We start from the raw sequence: 19,145 nt of genomic DNA on the forward strand, positions 1-19,145 counted from the left end.
TGTGTCTCGACGTTCCCAGGAAGGGTAAAAAGCAAAGCCAAATGGTTCTTATTAACGTCGCCTGTCAACGGAAACGATCGCGCCTTGGGGCGAATAAGCACACCGATTGGCAGCTATTTGGGTAGCCCCAAAGAGTCCTTCAGGGAGACAAGCACCAGCCACCACCCGACACAGGGAACACTGGGCAGTCAAGGCAAAAACACAGACCATCCTAAACTCGTACCCAAATGGGCAAAAACGCAAAAATTATCCAGTGACCTCCAGCAGAACGAATCGGTTTCCGACCATACACTGAGGGCACACCGGAGCCCACCATAAAAGGGTCATAACTCTAAGGGCCCAACTCCCGGCACCTCTGGATCGGGCCGGCACCTCTGGATCGGGCCGGTACCTCTGGATCGGGCCGGCACCTCTGGATCGGGCCGGCACCGGACACCCATCTCACCACCATAAGAACCGGCCAAAAAACGTTTAAAATTCTATAAACTTCCCTGTAACCTCAGGTGATAAGTGTTCCAGGAGGGGCCGGGTAAGATGTCCATCATCACCGACAGGATGGGTACAAGATCTACTTCTACTACCTTTAGAATGGGTATGGGGCGGGTCTAATACTATGCACAGGGTGGGTATGGGGTGCACAATAATTGAACCAGCTTTTAAAGACATTAAATTTCCTTTTAAAGCTTTGTTTATGTTTATTTAAGGCCTTTAAATCTGTTTCAAAACAAAAATAAATGCCAAACTTGTTTTAACTATGTATCGCACAAAAGTGTACATTTGTATTATACTAACGAAAAAGTATACTTATTATGTATTATCCTACATATAAAATAAAAAAAAAATTATTAATAGACAAAAAGAAGACGAGAAATAGTACTTATTATATAAAAGATATATTACTTAAGAGTTGAACAACGTAACATGATCTGGATATATTGATGTCAACAAGATGGGAGGTGACACGAAAGCAGCCACTGACAATGCAAGTGGAGAAAAGCTTGCTAATAACCCTCTCTCAAGGAAGATTAACAAAATTCTTGAGACCAGACTCGAAAATGACAAGGTTACTCTAAATTTTGCTTGTTTATAGGGTAGGAAGCGGCTCATAGATCCTGTTCCGCAGCGCACTGTAGGGAGGCGTCACCTGCCAGAGTGGCAGTTCTTATACACCCTAACATAGATTTCTGCTATTTTCGTTTGGCTAGATTATGTTGATAGAAAGTAGTGATAATGTAACTCAAATAAGATTTGAGGCTTTTCTTTTTAACCCTACCTCTTTGCAATGCGGTAATTAATTTGGATCCCAGTAGTGCAGTCTGGTTCGTTCTCGACTCGCAATCAGGAATTCCGGGTATTAATCCAGGGCGGGACAGAAATGGTTGTGTGCGTTTCTTATCACCTAATGCACCTGTTCACCTAGGTGTAAATAGGTACCCAGGATTTGCTTGTTGTTGGGTTGCATCCTGGGGAGGGTTTGTAGTTTGACCTTTGGGGGTACCTTGATATAAGCTTAATATGTATATACACACTGGATGCCTGTCCCCCAACACAATGAATTATTATTATTATTATTAATTATTATTATCACCCTAGTTTGAGTTTGTAATTGAACCCAAAGATGTGTTCTGTAAATGCCAAAACATTACTTTCAGTTCAAAACCTAGTTGAAAAATATTCTCAGGAATAATAAAGGGACCTTTGACAGGCTGCCAGATTTCTGTCCCTGTCATGGCCACTAGAGAGAGGCAGTGGTCCTCAGGTAAATACTTGGATTACAGGCCCAAAGAGCACTGCAGTATTTTGGAACAGTATAAAAATGGGTGTAAATCATTTCTGAGTTTAGTATGCAGTATTATATATCAAATGACTTTGTTATGTTTTGGGGCTTCATTTTTTCTCTTAAGTTATTTATTCAATATTTCAGGATACTCTTGATGCTCTGAAGGAGTTGTCAACATTTTTCACAGAGAATACGCTGAGAAGTCGCAGAAATCTCAGAGGCGAGATTGAGAAACGTAGTGTTGGAATTAGTGAGGTATGTATGGAATGAGGAGTCTTAGAAGTGTTACATAAATATTCATTAATATTATAATGAGCCTTTATTCATATCCCCCTTTGGTTTTATTCAACTGTATTGATAATGAGTTGATTGAATTTAATTTGTTTCACTTGTACAAGATAATTCTTGTTCCCTCAAATTAAGATAATATTTTTGATAATATGCATGCCTCTTTCAGGAATTTGTTCATGCTCTCCGAGATGTAAAGGAAGCAGTTGATGACATATACACAGAGGTTAGTTCAATGAATGAAGTTTGTGTTGATATGAAGCGCAGACTACAGTCAACAAAGTCTGAGACTCGTCACCTAATTCATCAGACAACCTCACTTCAAAATCAAAGGTGAGAAGATGTGATTCATTTTACCTGTACTGTACTTATCTTTATTTGGTATATAGTACCATTTTTACACAGGTAAAAATGGTACTATATACTATTTGGTACTATATAGCATAAATAATATTAATTCATTTACTGTTTTCTTTTCATGATCTTTTATACATGACCAAAGTATTATAATAAAAATAGCCTGGGAGGAAAAACAGAGACCTAATTAGATATTAGATATGAGACCTGTTTGATATTCTAACAATAGTATGAGATTGGGGGTCTCTAAGAAAGTGCTAAATTTCATGTTCAATAAAAGTGTTACTGCAAATCCTCATATATTTGTATTAGATATAGTAATGTTCTGTATTAGTGTATTTATCGTCATTATTCAAGTAGTTTTTGCAATCCTTGTGTTTTCCTCCACCTACTAGACAAGGTACTGCAACTGAATAACTATCAATGATAGCAAAATCATTATTTGTAATCATTGTCAAATGTCTTGAGTGTTTCTTAAATAATTTAACCCTAGAAGACATTTGAAATAGTTGAATAAGATTGTAAATGGGGTCCATAACCTTGTAGAAGGGCAATTCTGGGAAGTAACAATACAAAATAAATGTAGAAATAATGGTATTGTTTTTATATAAGAATTTTTACTTCAGTAATAAATTGCATATGGAAGAAGAAGTTGCTGATGCTTTTGTGCGAACCTTTCAACTAACACTGGAAGAAGTGTCCGTAATAAAGGGCTCAACTAGGGAGTCGCCCATCACTCAGGAGTTTTTTTCTGCACTGGAGAAAACACAGAAGATTCGAAACAATACTAAATATTTACTGCAGGTAACTAAAACGTTGATGAATGAATATTCCCATAGATGAACTACAATATACCTACCTTAGTTCATAGTTTGTTTTTTGTTTTTATGTATTATAAAAATAAATTGAATTGTTTGGTTCAAGTAAGTTTATTGAGGTAATGAAATATATTTCAAAAGGATGGAGTAGGTTAGGCTATTTCTACCCTCATCTAATTAAGGTCTCTCAAGGGGCTCACAAATCCATACAGTACAATAAATATTGATCTTAGCAAAAGTTTGGGATTTACTTTTGTGATTTAAAGTTAAGACATTATCAAAGTGTCTGAAAATACAGTATTTGCTCCCATCATATATTATCCTTTCTTTCATTAGCCTCTCTCAATTAATCTAATATTATCATTGTTTTATATTTTAGACAGGTCACCAAAAAACAGCTCTGGATGTTATGGAACAGATGAATGTGTGTCGTGAGGCCGGGCTGGAACGTCTGTACCGCTGGTGTCAATCCCAGTGTCGCTCGCCAGATCCTTCACCATTGCTTACTCAAGCCTTGGCTGCTCTTCAGGAAAGACCAGTTCTTTTCAAGTCAGTATATATTTGTAAAGAAAATGGATCTAGTGATGCTTTGCTTCTAATTGGTATATGTTTTGTGTTATACTGTACTCCAGTTACCATCATAGGTGTAATGCATATAATTTTTATGTTTAAAAACTTGTTCCACTAGAAAGTCCATAGTTTTTTCATTTGCAGTAATGTTTTTACTTTTAGGCCACTACATTTTAAAGAAGAAAGATAGAATTTACTAAAAGTCTTCTCTGTAATTAAGCTTTACTCCTAATTTCTGCTATTAATAAATTAATTGGGTTTGACATGTATTTGATTACAGAATACAGTATTTATTTAGCCATTCATTATTCACAAAGAATTGTTCCAAAATTGGCTGTTTAGCATTGGAAATGTGTAATTTGTTTATATAGGTATATGAATGGTAAATGTATTGACATGTAATATTTATTATTACATGTCAGTTAATATTTACCTAATACTTACCTCTTTTCTACTTATGTTGAAGTAATATATCTTGATTTTTATTTAAAATATGTATGTTTCACATATAAATAATGAATACTTGGTAAATATTTGAGATTCAGATTGTTTTAACTAATCTCTTTCTTGAAGAAAAACATTGGCATAATTAAGTATCTGTGAAAATTTATAATCAGATATGTTTACCTTTAACTGGCCATTAAACACTAGCATCATGGAAAAGACGGGAATCTAATGACTTGTGTAAGATATCCCCTCCTCCTCCTCTGTAGTTTTCTCAATGTGTTTTAAATTGCAGCTTGTCTTGGTTTTTACACCATCAACTGGTATGGTATTTCAGTATTTTATTACTCTTCTATTCCTTGTTTTGAATGAGTGTGAGAAGTTTTAGATTACTAAAGAATGTCTTATTCCCGCCTTGTGGAAAACTAATTCAGTATCTTTGATTGCAGTTTAGTAGTTGAAGAGTGGATAGTTGTTCGACGAGGATGGCTGGTACGGGGTTTTTTAGATGCTCTTACCATTGGTGGACCTGGTGGTGCTCCCCGCCCTATTGAACTCCAGGCTCATGACCCCTTAAGATATGTCGGCGATATGCTGGCATGGGTTCATCAGGCATTACCATCTGAGAGAGAAGCTGCGCAGGTCTTGTTTGCTAAATGCTCAAATATTGGTGAGTTGATAATAAAAATCTGTCCATCAGTAAGTAATATTCTTTTCCCACTCTTTATGGGGAATTAATGCAGGTGTGGGAGAAGATTGTTTTTTATGTAATGAATGATGAAATAGAAAAATATGCAGTGATATCAGTAAAACTTGTTAAAAGTGCATACTATATAACAATAGCATATGCATTTCAAATTGTTGTCAATTAAAATTGAATTACAGTATGTTAAAAATGTGCTGTATAAGCATGTGCTATATAAAGGTCGCTTGTATATAATTATCTTGAGAAATTTTATGTAACTACAGTTCCTTTTATAGCAATTTTAAGACATTAGTTTTGTTATAATTTCTGATCCAACTAAAAATAAAGTGTATCTTTTTCTAATATAGCAAAATATATAGATTAATTTAAGAAAAAGAGTAATTATGTAATTCTAGATCCTGTAGAGCAGACACAATCTACTGTGGCAAGCATATCTGAAAGCGTGTGTCGGCCTCTGAAGACACGAATTGAGCAAATGATAGTGACTGATCAAAGAAGAGAAGGTGGCAAAAAACCTGTGCAGTTGTACAAGATCAGTAACCTCTTACGATTCTACCATAACACCATCCTACAGGTCTTGTAATATTATAGTTAAAGTTTACTCGAATAATGTTTATCATGACCCATGTGAAATTCACTCTTCTTGCATTAATACATTAATTATTTTAGATCTAAATTATGACTAACACATTAACACTTAAATAAAGACAATTAAAAAAAAAAAACATAATATATCATTAGCATGACACTGTTTATGATGTTTGCATCACTTTGTCATCATTCCAAAATATTGCTTATACCTGCTGGATACCTGCTGGATGGGGGTTCTGGGAGTTCTTCTACTTCTCGGCCCAGTGCAGGCTTGACTTGTGAGAGCTTGGTTCAACAGGCTGTTGCTTAGAGCAGTCCGCAGGCCCACATGTCTCCCACTGCCCGGTTGGTCTGACACTTGAAGGAAAGCTATCTAGTTTTTCTCTTGAAGGTGTCCCTGTTCTGGCAATATTGCCTATAATACTTTTTAGTGGTACAGTATTGTTTCCTCCAAATGTCGGTGAACATATTTGGTTAATGAATATGATTTGTGTTTATGAACCAACAATATAGTTTTAGTTTAGATACTAACTATTTTCATTTCTTAGACATACAGTAATTTGTATTCTTGTTGCTGCTGTCTACATTTGTCTAATTCAGAGTTATTTATTTAGAGATTTTCTAACTCAGTTTGCTGAAGTATATTATACCGATTACCAGTATTTTGTAGGGATATTCATACAGTGTTGTTTAGAAAATATCCAACTTATTAAAAGAAACGTAATAAATATGGAGTGCTGTAAAGTTTACCATGCAGTCCTATTTTTAATGATTTTCTTATCCCTAACTTCATACCTTTAGACCAGTCAGTTCTAAGGATCTATGCTTCAGCTCTTAAAATACCTACCCTGAAATATTCTCCCATATTCCCAGCATACTCACAAATTATATTCAATCACTGTTTTTGTTTCACTGTGCATTTATTTCATTCTCTTGTTCATGTAAGATTTCCTGAATTCTTTCTTGGGATTATATTGCCTTGAGATGGATGCTAGTTGTTTCTGGGAGTATTCAATGGGCCTTAGCTCAAAAATTGGGTGTTGAAAATGGTGAAACATTCCTTTCTGGATCACTTCCTTGGATGCTTCCGCTCTCACCACTTTTTTAATGTCTCTTCTCTGAGTTTGCTGGGGTGGCCTGGACTTGAAGTGACTGTTGTTTTGACAGATGCTACCACCCACTGGTGGTACCTTTGATTTGTTATTCATAGTTCACAGGGCAATAATTGGTGTTCTTTGCGTTTCTGATTATCACTTGCAGGAAATGTTTAGGGTATTGCTCACTATTCTGTATAGCTGGTTCTATTCTGTACTAGCTGGTTCCTCATTGCTGTCATTGAAGGGGTTTCTCATTACCCCTTCACAACTTTCTCTTCTCTTTGTTTTAAATAAAGATAATTTATAAAGATAAAAAACTGAATTTGATCCTGATCATGGTATGGAACAAATTTGATGAATGAAAGGAGTCCTGGATAGACCATATGGACTTGGGCTGTGGACGCATGTGATGGACCTGCTCTGAAATGAGTGTTTCACTTTACACAATGCTCTAGTTTTACCGTATATTTTTATTGTTCCTTTGTACTTCCAGGTAACAAATGCTGGTGTCTTAGTAGCAACACTGGATGAGCTTCACCAGCTGAGTCATAAGATGTTTATATCTGCCTTACAAAGCCAGGTAAGGGGCAATGCCTTTGAACTTATAAATGGAGTTTGACTCCTCGGTTACAACGAGGTAGATCATTCTACTGCTTAAGGTCTATTTGTTTTGTTTTATTTGGTGCTATATTCCTAGCAGGGTTGGCCTATGGAAAGTCTTGCCTGGAAAATTCATCCACTTTTTGATGGATGCAAGACAAGGATGTAGGACATAAATGAATTTGATGAAAGATGCCATATTTAACAGTATCGCCGGCGCCATGCGCGCACAGCAGACTTTGATGTCATGAGGCCAATGGTGCGGCGATCGTGCGGCGACGCCTAAATGTGTATACTCGTTTCAGTTTTCTCACTTTAATTCTTGTGCTACATCATTCGTTTTGGTATCATTGTGTTCGCAATTAAATTCCCTGCAGATGTATATGCATATAATGTCCAAAAGCCTGGCGAGACTCCCTGCAGCAAAGCCTAAAGTTACCTGTGAACGAGCCCCAATTTGCACACTATAACCTAATGTGTATACTCGTTCAATTTGATAACATCAATTATCATGTTACATCGCTCGTTTTGGTATCAAATTGTTCGCAAAATAAAGGTGCGCATTTTAAAACTAGTCCCATAATAGTAGAGCAATAACTGGAATTTTAACAAATATTTTAATTTTGGACACTCGTCATCAAAATTATTTATATACTGTATATCCAGTGTTCTGACATAAAATTTCATGTTACATCACTCGTTTTGGTATCAAATTGTTCGCAATATAAAGGCGCACATTTTAAAACTAGTCCCATAATAATAGCACAATAAATAGAATTTTAACAAATATTTTAAAATTTAAAATTTAGACCCAAAAATGTATTTATAATCTTTCAAGTGTTCTGACATCACGTTTTGTGTTACATCTTTCATTTTGTATCAAATTGTACGCATTTTAAAGGTGCTTATTTTGAAACTATCCCGAGGTCAATTGGATAAAAAATGAATTTTATACAAATATTTTTTGTAGTGGACGCAAGTCCTCTCCACGGCTGCGACTCAGGAGAACAAAAATGAACGTGATCGGTGTCCAAAGCGAGCGATAGTGTTAAGAAACCTTGTTATTTAGGCATGGAAAAAGCTCCTTCAAAAGCAACATTTTGGCTACAATGAAGGGTTGTCCTTGTATGCTGTTTACCTTCTTGTGTGCCCTCAAAATTTTAAGGAGATTTGAACATTTTCTCTTTAGGGATATACATTCCATATGTGTACACCAAGAAAAAGAAGTTTGGGGACAGTCAAATCTGAAAGAATAATTATGGAAAGGAGTACGAAAGGTAAAATTTCACACCTGTGTGTTATTTCTATCTAAGTGTTGGGATATTTCCAGTTTTATTTGTTCTTTGTTCATAGGTGAGCCATGTCAGTGAACGCATTGAACCCCCAGGAGAAGTGCTGGCTCCAACACCTGGTGTTGCTCGTACGCTTGGGCTACTCACAGAAGTAGTTACAGCAGCAACTATAGCAGATGATGCTCAGCATGACTTTAAGCAGGTAAAAATAGTATAAAACAAATCTTAATAAGATGTAATGCAAAATATGTTCAGTAATTTTATGTGTTGCTTTTAGCACAGTATACAATGCTCATATTATTGCCTTTGTTTTTTCTTAGCTCTCTCCAAAAAGTAATAACCTTAAATTACTGTTATCATTCTTCATTACAAACTACTATAAAATTATATTAATATTTTATATTTTATAAGTACAATAAAAAGTTATATGAAAAGAATATGTTTTAGTGTGGTTGACAATTTATATGACATGGTCATGGATCACAAATTCCTGTGTGTTTAAATAGGAGCTGGGAAAAGTATAAAATTTCACTTGGGCAGTAGTTTGCTGCCTCTGAAATTTTTCCTATTTTGGCTTCTCAATAGCTCAGTGGAAGAGCTTTCATCTCACAGCTGTGGGGTCAGCAGTTCGAGTCTCCTAGTGCCTAAGTGCATTGCAATATAGCTAACTCATTGCAATTGGTCTCGAGTAGAAGATCCAGACCTCTTTATTTGGGACTCATTAATACTGCAGGTCTAGACCATGCAAATTAAATATTCATGATTAAAAATTTGTCAATATTTCAAGCCAAATTAATTTCAACTTTGCATTATAAGTTAGTGATATAAGATAACATTGCCACCTTTATTAAATTGCTGTCATTCACTTCTTGCATGTACCTTCACATACCTCGTCCCTAATATGTACCTGTATTAGCCTGTTTTGGGTATTGATAAATGGTAAATGATTATTCTTAAAGATTCCTTTTTCAATGCCATAACAGTCTCATTTACTTTTTTCATTCTTCAAAGCATATATTTGATGATTATTTACATGCAGTTCACTTTAATTTTTCATTTAGGAGGGGCATTGGAAGATTCATGCTTCATTCATATACCTTTCTGCCTAAGCAATTAAATATTTATTCTTAAATTAATACTGATTAGTTGATAATGATCCATTCAATATGCAACTAATAATTGTAATTTATTCTTTGACATTTTAAAATTGTCCTAACTTTTGTACCTATACAGATTGTCAGCTGTGTAGTTGATCCACTGGTAAATGCCATAAATGAGAGTGCCTCGGGATTAGGAGCAGTAGAATCTGCTGTCTACTTGCTAAACTGTTTCCATCAGCTGCACTCAACATTATCCCTCCTACATGCTACTGGAGAAAAATTAGAAATGATTCAGGTACAGTATTAATGAAGCATGGGGTTTGGTCAAGTGATTGATACACACAGAAATCACAATAACGTGAAAAATCAAATGAACAAGTCCACAAGGGCCGTGATAAGGGTTCGAACCAACGCACGGGATGTTCCCAGCTGTGCATAGGTTCCCAGTCTTAGTCAACTGTACCACGACATGGTTAACAGAATTACAACCTGGAGTGCTTCTGCCCTCACAAATCATTTGTGGATATGTTCAAGTGATTGATTTTTAGGTTGCAGGACACTTAGTTTTCAATATGACTGTTGGTCACATTGAAATAAAGAATGAAATATGATCTTAGTGGTCAAGCACTAAGAGAAATGCTAAACAAATAAATGCATTGTATAGTAGTTGTGAGTTATGCATTGGTTAAAGTTTGTCTTGTGTTAAAATAGATGTCTCAAACCTATATTATCCCCACTCACAGGCATTAATACAACATTGATTGAGACATTATTAAATTTTTAATGGCTGCACCATCAAATAAAAATTAAAAAGCAATTTTTGATTCTTAAAAGAGATAAGATGCAATCTACAATAATGTGGGTTTCATTCACATCAATTATCAGAGATTTGTATTTTTAAGACCCAAGTTTGAATATCTAACAATTCAAGTGATTGAAGTTAAGAGAAATTAAAGTAATGTAAATAAACCTGTATTTATAATATGTATTCTTTATTATAATATGTATGTATTATTATTATAATATGTATTCTGTATTATATAATATGTATTCTTTATTTTTTATTTTTCAAATTACTGGTAATTTTGTATTTCTAAATTACATGAAGAATTATATAATAACATTTGTTAATAACTTTATGGCAGTGTTTGGCTCACAATAAGAGAGATTTTTTTATGAATTAAATGTGATTTACAGTTTAAAAATTCGATGGAATTTGTATAGGGCCAGATTGATGCCCAGCTGGATACACTGGCACAGGAGCAGATCAGTGGAGTGTGTCACAGTGTGGGTGTGGCCAGCATGTACCCCTTCATCACTCATCCCACCACACCACTCTCGCAGAACCCTGCCTGCCAACCTCTTGCCATACAGGCTTTCATGGTACGCTGAGAAATGTATACTGTTGCAGTTGTACCCCTCCTTCATCTTGCAATTTTTCATATTTTTGACATAACTGAAAGCTTAGCATGATGAATTTCAGGTAAACTGTAAAATTGTATGTGTTTTAGCATATTGCAAGCTTAAAAAGGAAATTGGCACATTTCAATGAATTACATATTTGACTGAGGCATTTTTATTCTGGACTACACCTTAGGGATCCTTAATTAAGATTGACTTTTATTTTCAGACTAAACTTGATGGCTTCTTGGCAGCACCTGATCATCTCATGCTCCCTCATACACGTCTCCTCCTAAGCTCAAGTTTCCGTAGGACCTTGCAGCAGCGAACAGCAGAAGCCATAACATCAGTGTATACCAAGCTCTATGTAATTGTCCATGACCCCAGCCATGGCTACAATGATCCAAGTTGCCTTCTTCCTCGTGATCCAGAGACTGTGAAAACTCTACTATCTTAGAAGTGTTTTATAACTAGTTTTGAATTGTGTGTGTGGGGGATTTCTTGGTATATTTTTTTTTTAAATTGAATTATGTATTATAAGTTATAGTTTTGGTATCAAATGTTGCTGTTATACTGTATTCAAAGGTTCATTTTATGTATTACTTAAAAATAGCTTGTTTTAACCTGTTTCCTTACACCTGATGCCACATACAATATCTGGGATGTGTGATTGCTAAAAAGATGAATTTATGCAATTAAAGTTGAGAACATAGTCAGTTAGGGAAGTAAATTGGGTGCTGCAATGAAAATTCTGGTTATTAACAATTAGACAGGACTAAATGAATTCAATTTGCATGATTGAGCAGTGGGGTCGACTCTCATCTATTATTGAGATGCTGGTGCGGTGTGGCCATGAAAAATTAAAGAGTTATAATACAAAAAAATAGACAAGAAGAAGCAGGTGTGGTGTTTGGAAAGTAAATGTTATGGTGAGGTGTGAAGTGCAAATGTCAATAAATAGCAAGAGTCTGGAGAGCATCCTGAGATGGTTTAGACATGTTGAATGAATGGATGATGATAGACTGGTGAGGAAAGTGTATTCTAGTGAATTTGAGGATAGGAAAGAATGCCAAGACGAAGGTGGGTTAACGTTGTGACATAGTGAAAGGAAGCAAAGAGTGAGTGTAGTAAAGAATGTGCAATATTTTACATCATTGTGCAGTGAGCATCATATATAATCGTGAATGGCATTTTTAAGCCAGAAGTTTAAATTAAATTAAAGAAGTTTCTCATTAAATTTCATAGGCTAGATACTAAGTAATTACTCCGTATGATAACTAAATGGTATTCATATGCTCCCTCCTAACCAATTTCTTTCACCCAACATTGTTAGTTTACACTTATTGTGCACTATTATATATGTTTGTTCACCATACTGTAGCTGCTCATCTTCACAATCTTTTAACCCCTCAATCCTGTGGTTTCTGATATCCAATAAGTAGCTGTACAGTTTATTATTTTCTCAAGTGCAAATTAGTGACGTTATGCTGGGTATACCTATATCATCATAATATTATGGACTCCAAAGAACTATGGATGAAATTGCAATACCTGCCCTTAAGAAAATTCCCCTAATCTCGAAGCCTAGTTCTTTTATAGCTTAACATATCTTCCAGTAATATACTGGGCCTTATTATACGTGGAGAAACAAATGGATAGGTTTATCTTATACAGTAACAGACACCACACTGTCAAAATTGAAAGTGAAAGTGGTCAGTTTCCTTAACCTTTTTCCATATTGGCCATACTAAATTGACATAATCTTCAGATTTCCTAACACTCTTTCTCTAAACAAACCTAAACTTCCTATTGATGATTGTCACAGAAAATTATATATTGCCTAAAAAATATTTAATAGTAGTACTTACATAAAACAAATTGGGCACTTTATTATTTATAAAAAATTAAAATAGGCTAAAGTAATTTCCTAATAACTACAATATTTAATGTACCTGTACATTGAAATTTAAAATTTAAAATATTGAAAATAAGAAATATTTGGCCATACAAAATTATGTATTGAAATGACACAATTTTCTATTGTATGTAATTCAGAAGAAAACTGTCTTAAACCATTAGCCTTCCACCACAAAATTTCATTTAATTGCTTTCCTTCTGCTGTCTTCAAGGTTCTTGCTCTTGAAAACTGATATTATTTTCCTTGCCTTATATTGAGCAAACAAATTAAAAAGTCACATATTTCTATTAACAAATTTATTATACATGTGCAGTATTTCTGTATAAATATCACCCCTTAAAGATGAATTGACAATCACAACAACAAACTGTACAGTAAACAGTGAAATTAAAATATATGTTAAACAGTGCAGACAATGAGTCACAATGTGGCGGAAGATATGATGACCAAAGTTCACGCCAGAAGATGAAGAGATGACGACGTTTCGGTCCGTCCTGGACCGAATTATCCACAATCGACTTGATAATGATCCAGGATGGATTGAAACGTTGTTGTCTCTTCATCTTGTGGTGTGTGGCTTGGTCATTATATGTTGAACAGTAATACTGTCTGTGATGGAAATGGGTTTCAGGAATTGGGTATATGCTGGCTTTGGCAACTAGGTATACACTAAGGCTGTATCCAGGATTTATGGTGAGGGATCATCCATAATTATAACAAATGTAATTTTAATTGCTAGATGCTTGACAACTAAAAATAAAATGCTGGAAAATTAAGAAGTAGGTATACGATCCCCCCATTTCCATCTCTGAATAAATGTACATATTATTACATTAAAGCAAAACTACATTATTCATAATTATAGTGTTACATAATATATTATTACTATATAGTACACATAAATAGCTATTAAACAAAATAAATACTATAATAAATATCAGTGAGTATGAAGTGAAGAGGCATTCTTTGAAACTTAAGAACTCATTCCAAGATGAATGTCTTACATTTTTATTGGTTAATTGTTTTCATTTTATTCGGCAAAGTTAGGTGCTGGAATGTATCTCATTATTCAATGTTTTATACTTTTACTGTAATTCCAAAAGAGAAGTTTTCACAATACTGTACTATAGTTCTGCCTGCAACATTCATGAGCACAAAAATTCCCTGAAAAGAGAAATATATGACCTCAATGCACAACGTAAATTTTACGGGGAACACAGGTCATTATGCCAGAACAGTGACCTCAAATTAATCCATAACAGTGGTCACAGAGCTTTTTCCTCTTGTGTTGAGAATCTCACATTTAAGTTTCATTGTATTCCTCTGCATAGCTGCACTTATAACTAGTGCAGTCATTCTTCACAAGTGCAGAATCTTTGAGGATCTTCATGTGGGTTTTCAATCTTTGTGGTATGAAGAGCTCCAGTAAACTGGAAGAAATTTGTTAAAAGTAATTAAGGATGTAAATGCAACATAATACTATGCATAAACATTTAAATATTCTAGGTACTTATCAGAATGTCTAATTTTGAGCTATAGATGATTCAACCAATGCTACTTGTTGATTGGTTAAGGGTAATGTGCTGATGTAGCTGATACAATGTCTTACTGCTCATGGTGTGGTTTCCTGAATGATATTTAGGTTCTCTTGAATATTCTTTTAACACAGTGCTATACTGTATATATAACCTTCCTGATTTATCACATTTAGTTTTTATTTCATATGAGAATGTTTTCCTGAATAACACGGAGTGAAAAGTTATCGTCTCATTGCCAAGTTAATATAATTTGAAAGACCATAATATATTTTTACATTTCTCTACTATTTCTTGGGCTATGCAAGATATTAAAATGATTTTGCAAAATAAATTTACATTATGAAAGGTGTTAAGTGAGGCATAACAAAATACAAATGGATAAAGACTATGTAAAATAAGATTCTGAAAATATCAGTTCAAGATTACCTATGGAAGACTTTAACTGTTGTTCTCCTATTCTATTGCAAATTGGTAAAGTTTAGACTTGGAAAAAAAATAAACAAACAAACATTAAAAAAAAATATGGTTCAGATGTGAGAAACAAGGTTACTTGCAGAATCATAGACATAAATGCATTGGAAAGTTCTAGGTATATATAGGATGGAGATATTTGAGGGAGAATGGCTTAATATAAATAATGAGATGCCTCTTAATAGCCTTTTTGCCTTCAATTTGTACGTAATATGTTTAATAAAGACTCTTTTGTGTTCTAAGTACAAGATTGGTATTTTGTAATTCTAGTAACAGTTTTAAACCGATTTAAACTGAGTAATGTAAGACAGGTCTATCAGTTACAGTAACTGTTAAGGCCACATCAGCATCCTTCCATGAGGAGGAATACTTACCTTAAAGCTGTAGTGTAGTTAGTAGCATACTTGCCTGACTCACACATCAGGCGTGGTAAACACTCTTCACTCTCCACTGCCTCAGTCACTGCTAGTGTCATCTGCAAGTTGACATGTTGATGATCACTGTCACATGAGTATGTATCTTGAGCGTCACTACCACTACCGTAATACTTTATGCTTAGTCAAGCATAAGACTAAACTGGGAAAGGTTCAAAGGTTTGCCACCAGACTAGTACCCAAACTGAGGGGTATGAGCCACGAGGAGAGACTACGGGAATTAAACCTCACGTCACTGAGAGACAGAAGAGTTAGAGGGAACATGATCACCACATACAAGATTCTCAGAGGTATTGATAGGGTAGATAATGACAAACGATTTAACACAAGGGGCACACGCACTAGGGGACACAGGTGGAAATTGAGTGCCCAAATGAGCCCCAGAGATATTAGAAAGAATTTTTTCAGTGTCAGAGTGGTTGACAAATGGAATGCATTAGGAAGTGATGTGGTGGAGGCTGACTCCATACACAGTTTCAAGCGTAGATATGATAGAGCCCAATCGGCTCAGGAACCTGTACATTAGTTGATTGACAGTTAAGAGGCGGGACCAAAGAGCCAGAGCTCAACCCCCACAAGCACAACTAGGCAACTAGGTGAGTACCACATGCAAAATGCACATGACAGAAATGCTGACAGTTACATGTTAAAATGTGTTTCTTGAGTGTACTCCATTGTGTGTTGACAGTTGGTGATTAATTGTCTTCAAAAGTTACGATTTTTAGACTTCTTCCATCTACATAGCAATAGTATTAAATTATATAATAAATGATTTATAAGGATTTTGTCAGGTAAAATTCCATTACATACATAAATTCTTCACTCCTGCTCTCATATTGGCCTTCCGAATGATATCTGGGAACTTTTAAATGTTTTTTGATACAAAGTATATAACCCTGTAAGCATTCCAATTTCTTTTGATAATTAATTAGTAACTTTAATAAAAATACAGTACAGTACAGTAGTACAGAATAAAAGCTATTAACAGCATTTAATACTGTTCCATCTACTAAGTACATGCCTATCGTATGTACATGAATGTAGAGGGAATTTAAAAAATGAAAGGGAGTAAATTGGTGGTAAGATAAAGGGGAAAAAATTTATACTACAATACAATAAATGAGATCAGCAATGCATTTCTTCATTCCTTTAATGAGACATAACTACAGCATATCTAGTCAATACATTATCTCTCACCTGGTTAACAGCATCCCAAGGAACATACTCGGACAGCTCTCGGGCCTTTGGAAATTTGATGTCTGGGATAGTTAGTTTAGGGACGGTAATGGGCGGAATTTGGAAAATGGGTACGAGTCCAATGTCCTTGAAGGCGATGATGCCCAGAAAGATGCAAATGATGATGAGAGGGGCGAGAAGCTGCAAAATTAGAAACATGTGATATATAAACAGATTTTTTTAACATAATATTTACATGTGAATCGCCAGCAAAAGTTAAATTTAATACTTTTAGTTTGTAAATAGTTGCCCTTGACCCATGCTCACTGTTTTTCATAAACAACACTGTCTCTCCAATTTAGGCAAATACTAGTCTATTCCCCTTATCAAAGGTCTAGTCTATCCCCCTTATCCAAAGCCCGGTTTAGTTTCTTATTCAAGGCCAGTTTATTCCCTTACCAAAGGCTCAGTTTATTTCGTTATCCATGGTCCAGTCTATCCCCTAATCCATGGCCCGATCTATTCCTTTATACATGACCCAGTCTATGCCCTAATCCATGGTTAGTCTATCTCCTTATCCATGGCCCTGTCTATCCCCTTATCCATGGCCCGGTCTATCCCTTTATCTATGACCCAGTCTATCTCTTTTATCCAGTTTCTCTTCCCTGCCAAGCAACTCTTGGACTGCATCCGACCTTGAGCCACTTTTGTTTTTGTTTCCCCTATCAATACCTACCATCCATCCTTCCCCACCGACCAAGGGCCACGCTTCACCGCTCAACCAACCATTTTCTCACCCAACCCACTAGCCTCACATGTTTCATCCCACTCAACCAAGACTCATGATCAATTACCTAATCAAGATCCATTATCGTCCATTATCACTAATTATATCCCTAACATCCACGACCCTGTGTCTCCCACCTGACCATCTCTAGTTACATCTCACCTTCTCGCCGGTGCACTTATCGAGGTCGTTGCCCAACTTCTTTATCGACTCCTTCTTCTCCTCCAAAGGGTAATAGTAGTAGTAGAACCCGTCTTCACCTGCAGGGGCTGCCGGTACGTCCTGTAGCAAGGTCATTTGTCAGGGTGTCAGTGCCATGTAGCCTGTGCCAAATGGTCAGAGTCATAGTGCTGCCCTGTGTGGCATTCACTTAACAAGGATGTGCACAGTAATATGAAGACCAACTGTGTTAGGGATTACAGTGCCAAAGGATTAATTAATCTTAGTGTTTGAATATCGGCCAGGGCAACGCTCCCAGAGCTTACAGAAGGGGCCGGGATTTAGACTAATGTTTTGGGTTGCATCACTAATATATATATATATATATATATATATATATATATATATATATATATATATATATATATATATATATATATATATATATATATATATATATATATATATATATATATATATATATATATATATATATATATATATATATATATATATATATATATATATATGTCGTACCTAGTAGCCTATATATATATATACACACATACATAACGCAAATGAAGGGCACTTACCTCAGAAACCTTGTAGTCTCTCTTCTGGAGGATGTTTGAAGGATCAGAATCTTGGAGAAAGGGCGCGGAGTGGCTGGCCGCGGTGTAGGTCACTGAGCACAGCGTCGCCACCGCCATACACACGACTCCCGCGTGCTTCATCTCCCAACGAGGTACCTGGAATGACCTCGTTGGTCGTAAGAATTATGGTAATGATAATGAAATAATAATTAAAATAATTATAGTAATAATAATAATTAGAAGAAGAAGAATAAGAAGTTGAAGTTGTTTCCCGCCCAAAAAGGCCACCATCCGCGAAGGTCACAGTAGCGAGGGCTGAGGGCACTAAAGACAAGTATCTCGTAAATTACCTCCCTGGCATCAAGTAGCCTCCGGAGCCTTCGTGGTATTCATAGCACTTAAGATTAACGTTACGTTGGTATTGTCTAAATTTATTGTCTTGTGGGACTTGTCCCTCGTATTGCCTTTGATAGGTAGAACCTTAATTTCTGGACGGGGACCTGACTGGACGGGGGACCTGACTGGACGGGACCTGACAGGGACGGGGACCTGACTTAATGGGGGGACCTAGCTCCGTAGGACAGAGACAGGGATCTGGTCTGACTTCTCTCCTAACGGAGCACTGCTATGGCATGTGATCTAGCCAGCTGTTCACCTAATATCATCAAATCTACGGCATTTCTAATACCAAATTTTTATTATTTAGTCATGTATTATGCAGCCCATCCCGTGGGCGGTGGGGGTAACGGGTTACAAAGCCACATAATGTGCTCAGGAACTGGACCTTTCGGTTCATTTAGCTAAGTAAGCAACAATCTTGTGAAGCTGGTTACACTATTTCAATGAAAAGTTTTTGATACCAAAATGTCCTTTTCTTTTATACCACGATCACAGTATGATCATTTGTCAACAATCATTAACTGCTGCACTAAGCTTGACTATAGATGTATTTATAAGTTAGATATAAATGTAAGTCATGAAATTTGTTGCAGGCTGTCGATATACTGTTATAAACTATGTATTAT

At 35.7% G+C, this 19,145-nt stretch overlaps 2 protein-coding genes across 2 annotated transcripts; one reads left to right on the plus strand and one right to left on the minus strand.

The window, feature by feature from the left end:
- Window positions 1-934: 934 nt before the first annotated feature.
- On the plus strand, window positions 935-11,928 carry Cog6 (conserved oligomeric Golgi complex subunit 6). The gene is made up of 12 exons (XM_069316382.1): window positions 935-1,063; window positions 1,925-2,035; window positions 2,238-2,401; window positions 3,052-3,229; window positions 3,623-3,792; window positions 4,707-4,927; window positions 5,359-5,537; window positions 7,145-7,231; window positions 8,605-8,745; window positions 9,777-9,938; window positions 10,868-11,026; window positions 11,274-11,928. The coding sequence occupies exons 1-12, from the start codon at window positions 950-952 to the stop codon at window positions 11,499-11,501; spliced, it is 1,914 nt and encodes a 637-aa protein (XP_069172483.1). The 5' UTR covers window positions 935-949; the 3' UTR covers window positions 11,502-11,928.
- Window positions 11,929-14,129: 2,201 nt separating this feature from the next.
- LOC123768808 (uncharacterized) lies at window positions 14,130-18,387 on the minus strand. The gene is made up of 5 exons (XM_045759594.2): window positions 18,121-18,387; window positions 17,531-17,650; window positions 16,603-16,782; window positions 15,346-15,446; window positions 14,130-14,392 (listed from the first exon to the last, which is right to left on the minus strand). Exons 1-5 carry the CDS (start codon window positions 18,259-18,261, stop codon window positions 14,266-14,268), a joined length of 669 nt encoding a protein of 222 aa, XP_045615550.2. The 5' UTR covers window positions 18,262-18,387; the 3' UTR covers window positions 14,130-14,265.
- Between the last annotated feature and the right edge of the window lie 758 nt (window positions 18,388-19,145).

The sequence above is a fragment of the Procambarus clarkii genome, chromosome 83, assembly GCF_040958095.1.
Source record: "Procambarus clarkii isolate CNS0578487 chromosome 83, FALCON_Pclarkii_2.0, whole genome shotgun sequence".
Lineage (NCBI taxonomy): Eukaryota > Metazoa > Arthropoda > Malacostraca > Decapoda > Cambaridae > Procambarus > Procambarus clarkii.

Excerpts from the sequence above, each read along its gene's own strand:
- Cog6 (XM_069316382.1), top strand. The coding sequence starts at position 950 with ATGGGAGGTGACACGAAAGCAGCCACTGACAATGCAAGTGGAGAAAAG. Across the intron at positions 2,036-2,237 it reads GTAGTGTTGGAATTAGTGAG|GAATTTGTTCATGCTCTCCG; the intron begins GTATGTATGGAA and ends TGCCTCTTTCAG. Across the intron at positions 8,746-9,776 it reads CTCAGCATGACTTTAAGCAG|ATTGTCAGCTGTGTAGTTGA; the intron begins GTAAAAATAGTA and ends GTACCTATACAG.
- LOC123768808 (XM_045759594.2), bottom strand. The coding sequence starts at position 18,261 with ATGAAGCACGCGGGAGTCGTGTGTATGGCGGTGGCGACGCTGTGCTCA. Across the intron at positions 17,651-18,120 it reads GAGACTACAAGGTTTCTGAG|GACGTACCGGCAGCCCCTGC; the intron begins GTAAGTGCCCTT and ends ACCTTGCTACAG. Across the intron at positions 15,447-16,602 it reads CTTGGGATGCTGTTAACCAG|ATGACACTAGCAGTGACTGA; the intron begins GTGAGAGATAAT and ends GTCAACTTGCAG.